Below are 10,000 nucleotides of genomic sequence, written 5' to 3'. Positions count from 1 at the left end.
AGCTGTGAATTTTAAAATGCAAAAAAAATTATGAAAAAACTCAGTAACACTTTATTTTACAGTGTCATTTTTACGTTACATGTAGTTACTATAGTATTAACTATAGATTATGCATAATTACATGCAAATAACCCTAAACCAAAACAAACCCTAATCCTATAGTAAGTACATGTATATTACTCAGTGCCTAAATGCATAATTATAGTGTAACAAAGACACCTTAAAATAAAGTGAAACAAAAAGATCTCACGGTTTCATATATATATATATATATATATATATTTACTTTTATATACACTACCATTCAAAAGTTTGGGGTCAGTAAGATTTTGTAATGTTTTTGAAAGTCTTTTCTGCTGCATTTATTTTATCAAAAATACAGTAAAAACTTAAATATTATTCCAATGTAAATCATCTGTTTTCTATGTGAATATACAGTAAAGTGTAATTTATATCCTGTGATCAAAGCTGAATTGTCAGCATCATTACTCCAGTCTTCAGTGTCACATGATCCTTCACAAATCACTCTAATATGAGGATTTGATGCTCAAGACACATTTATGATTATTATCAGTGTTCATATTTTTGTGGAAACTGTGATGCATTTTATTTTTCAGGATTCTTTGATGAAAAGAAAGTTCAAAAGAACATCTATTTGAAATAGAATATTTTGTAACATTATACATATCTTTACTGTCACTTTTGATCAATTGTCAATCACTGTCCTTTGCTGAAAGTATTCATTTCTTAAAAAGAAAAAAATTCTTACTGACCCCAGTTCATATTCTCTTGACTTTATCTCGATTCTTTGCGGTGCTTTTTGAAACATGCCAAACACAAATGATTAGTTTTCTTCATAATGATAATGTCTGTACATTCATCACTCCTGCAGCTCAATATTCTCTCGTTTTAGAGCAAAAAACTGCTGACAAAACAGGAGAAATAAAGAGGCACTTCATTAAGGAAAAGTCCAATGAGCTTCTCGCCATCACTGGACATTAATTACACTGCCAGTACCAAAACATCTGAGACAAAAGAGAAGAAAGGAAAGAAAGAAAGAAGTCAAATCAATCTCCCTTTGCTGAAGGAGAGAGTTTATTTCACAGGAAACACAGACATGCAACAAGATCATAACAGATTCATTAAGACACGTATCATAAAAGCCCTTTGTATTGTTTCATCAAACAACGATTCGTCTGATATCTGAAATAGATTATCTTGATGTACATGTTAATTCTATTGCCTGTAAGAGTCTATGACATGAAGAACAAGTCCATGCGCTGTTTATTTGACATCGATTTTTTTTAATCCATCATGTGAGAGGCCGACTGAAAAACTAAAACAATTCAAAATCTTCCACAATATCATCATCGACCACCAATAACCTTTAAATAAACTCAGACAGATCTGTGAGGAGAGCCGGTTTGAGGTTGTGACACACTTAAATGTGTGCCAGCTACACAATTATTCGTCCGTATTCTCCTCAGAAAGCTTATTTCCTTCTGGGAAACTTCCTATTTCAGTTCCGTCACAAAACGCTTTTCATTATCGACGCTAATGAATCTGGGATGAGGCGGACGGATTTGTCTTTTTAGGCGCCATATGGTCTGAAATCACCTGATAATAGTAAATCACACATTTTCACACACATCTATACTCATCTCGAATGTGTTTAAATCTCACGACCCGCATGCAGCCGAGAGACTCAGAGCGACCCGTCGGCGGAAATATCCAACAACGAAGTTATTTCGGGATGAGCCATATGGACAGGTGATAAATGATCTAATCACGACTAATGAGGGGGGTCTAATTAATTAGTCACCTTTGAAAAGAGCGGCATGCTGGGTAAAAATAAAACATCCACCAGAATTGCATAATGCGCCAAAGTCACTCGTAAACTAATTTCCGTGAAATCCTGCGCAGAATATTTTCATCTCAGATCCATTTTATCCTTTTCTCTTTGTAACATCTCTAGCAGAAACCACACAGACTATGAAAACGATGAACAACACCAGATTAAAGCTACTACAGTACCTGTACAAACCCCTTACAGGATCTCAAACGTGACATTCAATTCACCTCAACTAAAGTTTCTTCAGTATTTGGGCTGTTGACGCGTCAAAGAGTGTAGAAATGCCTCATTCATTCATTCGTTAAATTTAGTGCTGTCAAATCGATTATTCGCGATTAATCGCATCTGAAAAGTTTGTAAATATATATTTTTGGGGTGTGTGTGTATAATTGATTTGACAACACTAGTTTAAATTTGAAATGGTTAAAAAAAAAAAAAATTAGGTCCATGTTATTGGTCACCAACCCATTTATTATAATCAAGATTTCTTTTTGATGGAAATAGCTTCAGAACTGCATTACTAATTTTGTTTTATTAGTAACTGAACAGATTTTTGAGGATTATTATCAAAAAAAATAAATAAAAGTATGTTTTGAAAAAAACACTTTTTTTATTTTTTTTATTTTAAATAAAATAAAGGTCGACTGAAATAAAATAAAACAAAAAAAATTTTACTTTCAGAATTTCAAAATGAAACTTAAAAAAAATCATTTCAAATTTCGGTTCAATTTAAGAGTACTAAAATTAATAAAACCGAAATAAAAGTTTATAAAAACGATATAGACATATTTAAATAAAATGAATAAAAATGGCAAAAATCACACAAAATTACTTAAAGTTTAACTAAAATGAAAAGGGAAAATATAAAATAAAATGATCAGTAATTGTAAATTAAAATAACACACTCTCAGTTCTTAAAGGGACGTTTCATTCTCCGATCTCAAAGTTGGAGGTTTGTACAGGCAGATTTCGTTGTTCAGGAGCTCTTCAGTGATGTCAGACACATGTGAGCAGTGCTTGTATTAATGATAATGTTTAATATTCCCTGCAGATATATAAAGGTACACGACCCATTCGGGTGGGCAAGTTAAAGTCACATGAACAAACCCATTCCCACCGACATCATCGATAGCAACGCGATCATTGCTTGAACGGCACGACTAATATAAGACGCTCAGATCACGCTAACAGTCCCTGACGTTACTGACAAACTGTCAGATTTCACAAAAAAAGCATGTATCAAATATGTACACGTCTATGTGTGTGTGTGTGTGTGTGTGTGTGTGTGTGTGTGTGTGTGTGTGTGTGTGTGTGTGTGCAGATACATGTAGATGCACAAGTACATCATGTGTGTAAGTATAAAAATAATTTAAACACTTGAAAGATATATCACACTCTTAAATGTACGTGTATATATGTTGACTTCTATATATTGTACTCTATATAGTTCTTTAAAGCATTACAAGACGAAGATGCGAACAGACACAGTCAGAGAGTCGCTGCGTTTGCGTTTCTGGATCGAGGAAGACTGAAGATCTGTGCGCCGTTCACACTGACGCCGCTACTATATGATCAAATCCTAATTTAGAACAAATTAATTAAAGTAAAGTTGCATTCAGTTGATCAAAAAGTGACATGTAGAATAATGTTACAAAAGATTCTGTTTCAAACAAACGCTGTTCTTTTGAACTTTCTATTCATCAAAGAATCATGAAAAATAAAATGTATCAGTTTTCAACTGATAATCATCATTCTCGAGCATCAAAGCATCATATCAGAATGATTTCTGAAGGATCATGTGACACTGAAGACTGGAGTAATGATGCTGAAAATTCAGCTTTGATCACAGGATATAAATTACACTTTACTGTATATTCACACAGAAAACAGCTACTTTAAATTATAAAATTATTTCACTGTTTTTACTGTATTTTTGATCAAATAAATGCAGCAGAAAAGACTTGTGTTTTCAAAAAAACTTGTTTTGATGCGGGAAACACTGTCAGTGTGAACGACGACTGTAAGATGACTGAAGTAACTCTCAGTTCACAGACCCAGAGAGACGGGATGAGCTGAAGAAATCCTCTCTGACTCTGAACATCTCAAACCTTCACGAGATCAGACCGTGATGATCACACCACTGTAACCTCGAGGCTTTACCGAACTCCAGGCCTGCGTTCAGAACAGAATTTAACATACTACTGTTTCTACAGTGTTAGAAGTATGTATGCGTTCACACTATGTGCATCGAATACGCATTTGTCAAACGGTGCGACCGGAGCACACTGTATGGGATACAGTATCCCACAATGCAATGCTCCTCAACCTCCAAGGACCCCATTTTCCTTATTTTAATCTATGGGAACTCCTATAGTTTTTTACATTCCTATAGTTTTTGTAAAGTGGATAAAAGTCTAAAATATTTCATTTAAATTTCAGGATTCCAGAAGTTTTAGGAGCTTTATGTTCCTGCTCTTTTATCCCATGAATTTCCAGTCATTCCTAATTTTATCATTATTACCTACAATTTCTACCCGGTAAAATATTCTAGAGCTTAGCTTGTAAAATGTATATTCATTGTAAAAATGCCAAAGGAGTTTTAAGATTTTATTAAATTTACATAATCTTTCAAGGAACAGATATATATATATATAACATACATCCCGGTTTTCCCAGGTTATGTTATTTTAGTATCATTGAGATACAATTATCTTACAATATTTAGAATTTTAGTCAAATATTTTGTAATTAAACATTATTATTTTTATTTTTTTACTAAAGTGTTTTTGTTTATGTCTAGTTTCTCCCCAAGTTTTTGATAAAATGAAACTAAATGAAAATGGGAAACCTTTTGGCAAATAGCTGAAATAAAATTAGTAGTTTTATTTACAGAATTTATTTTATTTCAGTTTTTTTTTTTTTTTTTTTTTTTTAGGTTATACTAACTATAAAAACTTGATTCTTTCAAGACAAAAACATTTTGTTCACTTAAAATGAGAGATAACTTGATTTTTAGCTGTTTTAGCTCATTTTAATGCTCTGCCACATCATAAATGATTTAATATATCTCAAGGCCCCCTAGTGGTTGAGAACCACTGCAATATGCTCAATATGCGGTCATTAGACAACTATTTAAAACATTTCCCATGGAATAATACATACATTAAAAAACTGTAAGGAGTGTGCAGTAAAGTAGTATGCTAATATTCAATCCCAAACACAGCACAGGACCACAAACAAACCCGCCGGAAAGCAGAACGCCACACTCTCAGATTCATGACACAAAAGAGGAACAAAGCAAGATAGAATATGAATCATTGCATATTTCAAGAAGACTCATCTTATTCATCCTAAACGTTAAACTGCGCACAGAAGGATCCTGAAGTCTCAGTCCGCTCTGAGCTCCACTCGTCTCTCTGAAGAGAGCTCAATGATCTGAAGTGCACATGTTTTATGCAGCGGCTGCACAAACATCAAAAACAGCCCCAAAATCTGCTTGCAGGATCCGTCCGCACACTTTCCCTACAAACGCCAACAACTACAGGCCTCCTTTAATTATATACGCAGGCCAAACGGATAATGTTTCAAAGACTGGAATACCATCCCCTGTCCGAAAGTGATGCAAAAAACAACATGGAAACAAAAGATCCCCATGTTGTCCGAAGGAACTGACAGATACTGGGTGCAGTGGTTGACCGGTATATCGGGATATATCATCTGAAATCTGGCGATTTAGAGATTATCAGAGGTGTTGTTAGCTTAGCTTCAAATATCCCAGTGAATTTTGAAAGAATTAAATAAGCATTTTTAAACAAGTACTTTTAAAAAGCGTCTAAATCAGCATCTTTATCTGCCATCTGTCGAGGCGTCGGCCATTGAAAAAAACTATATCGGTCAACCAGTAATGTGTGTGTATATACAACTACCACATGCACTTGGGTCTGAGCCCAGATGCATTATGGGTAGCCTCAAAAAAGAACGAGAGAGAGATAGAGATAAAGAGAGAGGAACTGTGACTGTTGTTTTCTTCGCTCCATCATACACTCGTCTCTCACACAATCCTGACTCGGGTCAGCGAGGACCATCGTTCCCAGTCGGAGAGAGGTCTCTCCAGCGGTCAGAAACGCCTCAGGTCGAGGTGTGTGTGTGTGTGTGTGTGTCTCAGTCCTTCAGGTTGTCCTCTCCGACGCCCTGAGCGCTCAGTTCTCTCATCACGTTGTCCAGATAGTTGGGGTCGGGGTATCCGTGGCCCGTCAGGTTGGTCCCGAACTCGGTCTTGTGGTGAATCTCGTTCCACACGACCGTGTCCGACTCTCCCGTGGTGCTGGACGTCCCGATGGTGAAGATCAGTCGACGGTCCCACGCCACGATGAGCAACTTCAACACCTTCAAATAAGACAATTATTAGCTGTGCGTTCACAACGTTCAAGGGTTTCTCTTCTGGTGATGTGTACGGCCGTCTGCCGGAAGCTAGTTATTTTAGTCCATAAAGTTTTAAATATAGATATTTTCTTACACAAACACATCGCTTCACTTCAGAAGGCCTTTATAAACCCGCCAGAGCCGTGTCGAGCACTTTAATCATGAATAGATGCACTTTTATGATGGACAGATGCACTTATATGATGAATAGATGCACTTTTATGATGGATAGATGCACTTTTATCATGGATAGATGCACTTTTATGATGGATAGATGCACTTTTATCATGGATAGATGCACTTTTATGATGGATAGATGCACTTTTATCATGGATAGATGCACTTTTATGATGGATAGATGCACTTTTATCATGGATAGATGCACTTTTATCATGAATAGATCCACTTTAATCATGGATAGATGGATATGACATTTATAATGTTACAAAATATTCTATTTCAAATAAATGCTGTTCTTTCTCTTTCTATTCATCAAAGAATCCTGAAAAATAAAATGCATCACAGTTTCCGCTAAAATATGAACATTGATAATAATCATAAATGTTTCTTGAGCATCAAATCATCATATTAGAGTGATTTCTGAAGGATCATGTGACACTGAAGACTGGAGTAATGATGCTGAAAATTCAGCTTTGATCACAGGATATAAATTACACTTTACTGTATATTCACATAGAAAACAGCAATTTTAGATTGAAATAATATTTCACAATTTTTTAGCTAATAAAAACCTTGCAAAACATTAAAACATCTTAATGATTCCCAACTTTTGAATAGTAGTGTGTGATGGTTGGCAGATCCCTATTGTGTTGCGACATAACTACTTATTAAAAAAATAAATGTTATATTTTCATATAGTCTTAAAACAACACTAAATAATCGGATCTTGAATCTCACCTTCCGGCCTTTCTCGTTGTCTGGTAAGTAGCAGTGTCGAGGAAATCCCCGCGCGCTGTACTTTTTCCCAGGATTGGGATGCTCCGTGGTCTGGATAAAACACACAGAAAACACACGCGGTCACACTTCACACACCGCTCGCTCAATTAGCGCGCAGCAGAGAGGAAGAGGCTAACGATGCCCTGAGGACTCGCGAGTGTGTGTGTGTGTGTGTGTGTGTGTGTGAAGATCTGTCCCGCTGCCACCACTCTCTCTGATCACATCACAGCTTCACATGTGCAGATCAAAGGCATACGCAGCAGAAAAAGCATTAGTGGAGTGAATGAAGCATTATTATTATTATACTCAATCCCTCTCATCTCATAAACGCCAGCGCATGCCTTTACAGGAATTACAGCCTGCGGCCTGAATATTAATGAAGATGCATCGTGAAGAAAAGGATTTTTCTTGCTCTTCTGAATTCGTTTGATGTGACATACTTGAACAGTCACAACCTCTGCTGGGATTAAACAGTGTTTATCACATCATTACTGCTAACACTGGGTCATTCACATGCACAAGTCTTAAAGATACTGTAACACAAGTACTTTAATGATCAGAGTCAGAGAGACGATCATGTAAATCTGTTTTAGTGCAAGAATCCTTTCCTAACACTGTATGGAAAATGTATAGAACAGGGTTAGTTAAAACTAAAACCATATTTTTTTACTTGAAATAAAATAAAAATTAACTGAAATAAATGGGAAAAAAAACTAACACTTATTTTATTTCATCTAGTCGCCAAAGCAACATTTCTCATTTTCATTTAAAAAACAATAACTAGTAAAAACAAACCCACACAACAAAATTACTAAAAAAGACAATTACAATGGAAAATAATAATTCAAATATATATATATGTATACACACACAATATATATATATATATATATATATATATATATATAAACACACACACATACATACATATATACACACACTGTATATATATAGCTTTGATCACAGGAATAAATTACACTATACTATATATATATATTCACTTAGAAAACAAATATTTTACATTCTAATAATATTTCACTATTTTTACTGTATTTTTGATCAGATAAATGAACCCTTGATGAGCAGAAGAGACTTTCAAAAACATTTAAAAAATCTTACCAACCCCAAACTTTTGAACAATAGTCTCAATGATACTAAAATAACTCTGGCATAAAAATAGATTTCTTGCCATGATGATGATGATGATGATGATGATGATGATGAATGATATTATTGATGGAATATTTTTATCAAGTTAATCTTGTGACGTCGGAGCTCAGAGAGCGAGTGGGTGTCCGATCATGTGAGAAACGAGAACCCGTTCGAGTTCTGCTACTGTCCTCATTGAACAGGAAATGAGCTCAGCCACTTCCTGTCTCGCATATGGCAAAAACACGACCAGAAGCCACAAGCCCACAGGTCATTCTGCACAAACAGCTTGACATATTAAATATTGGTGCAAAGCATTTCTCTACAAAAACTGGGCCAGAGAACAAAGGCTCCAGTCCCTCATTATCATTTGTGCAAAAAATGACTGTAGTCTGACACCAACTTTTAGTAAGTATTATAGACATATTTTATATCATACAGAATACAATAATTGGTTAGTTAGTTAGTTATGTTATTTCTTTCTTGTTCGCTCTGTTCATCGTCTCCTCGCTGTATTAGCAAATATGCACAATTTGATCAAAACATAAAAATAAATGCAAGTTTTTTCTTTATTCTCTCGATATATCTTTTTAGATTTTAGGTGACGTTGTATTATTAAAAAGATGTTTCCCTAGATTGCGCTTCAACCCTGTGACCTTCATACCCATCTCTTATTAAAATTTAAATAAATTACAAAAATAAGATAAAGCATAAAATAAAACCACTTCTATATATCTTGTACTGTTTACCAGAATGTTAAAATTAAATAATAAACTAAAAATTATAATAAAACAAAACAAAATTAAATTAAATTAAATTAAATTAAATTAAACAAAATAATAAAATCTCTCACTAAAATAACAGCTTACTATTACATGAATATCAACTTTAAAAATAATTTTAATAAGAATCTTACACTTTAAATCTGTCACTTTTCTGAAGGCTTATATAGTGACATTAAAATATATTAATTTATCTTAATATTAACATTTGAAGACATTTTTGTCTAATAAATAGCTTGAAATCTTCTATTAAAATGATTATTTATAAATATATTTCTAAAAAATAATAATTTCTTTAAAAAATTTATTTATTTTACTCACTAATATATATTTAGAATATTCTTCTTTTTATCACTGCAAAACACGTTTTTCTTCCTCAGTGTTTCTGTCTCGTTTTCCAGCACAAATATCTAAACATTCTTAAATCAAGAGACATTTACTGGAGAAGACGCAAAACTAGTTGAAAAATGAAAAATATATCAAAATGAAGTGAGTTTGTTCTTGTTTTAAGCACAAACTCACTTAATTTTGATACATTTTACAGACTTAATATCTTCAGTCATTTTGCTTCTTCTCCAGTAAATGTATCTTGATTTAAGAAAGTTTAGACATTTGTGCTGGAAAACAGCAGAGTTGATAAGGAAAAGACATGGGTTTCTCTGAATATACCTGTATTCCAGCAGGAATGTCATAGACGATACGGATGGTCTTGGTGTCGGAGTGTCCAGGCAGGGAATGAGGAATGACGTGGTACTCCATCTTCCCAGGAGGCTGTGTGCCGGTCTTCTCCCCGTAGATGGCCTTACAGGTGGGACACTGCAGACTGCCATCCTGAAAC

The 10,000-nt window shown here is 34.4% G+C and overlaps 1 protein-coding gene across 1 annotated transcript in view; it reads right to left on the bottom strand.

The window, feature by feature from the left end:
• Positions 1-4,784: 4,784 nt before the first annotated feature.
• Positions 4,785-10,000, bottom strand: part of dtx1 (deltex 1, E3 ubiquitin ligase) — a 47,860-nt gene continuing 42,644 nt past the window's right edge. Inside the window, exons 8-10 of the mRNA XM_084388621.1 lie at positions 9,832-9,993; positions 7,193-7,282; positions 4,785-6,238 (exon numbers count right to left, since the gene is read on the bottom strand). Of these exons, the coding sequence (XP_084244747.1) occupies positions 6,014-6,238; positions 7,193-7,282; positions 9,832-9,993 (477 nt within the window). The 3' untranslated portion in view covers positions 4,785-6,013. The remainder of the gene's footprint in view (positions 6,239-7,192; positions 7,283-9,831; positions 9,994-10,000) is intronic.

Source organism: Rutilus rutilus (genome assembly GCF_951802725.1).
Source record: "Rutilus rutilus genome assembly, chromosome: 19".
Taxonomy (NCBI): Eukaryota; Metazoa; Chordata; class Actinopteri; order Cypriniformes; family Leuciscidae; genus Rutilus; species Rutilus rutilus.
This window is presented reverse-complemented; position numbering and strand designations above follow the sequence as displayed.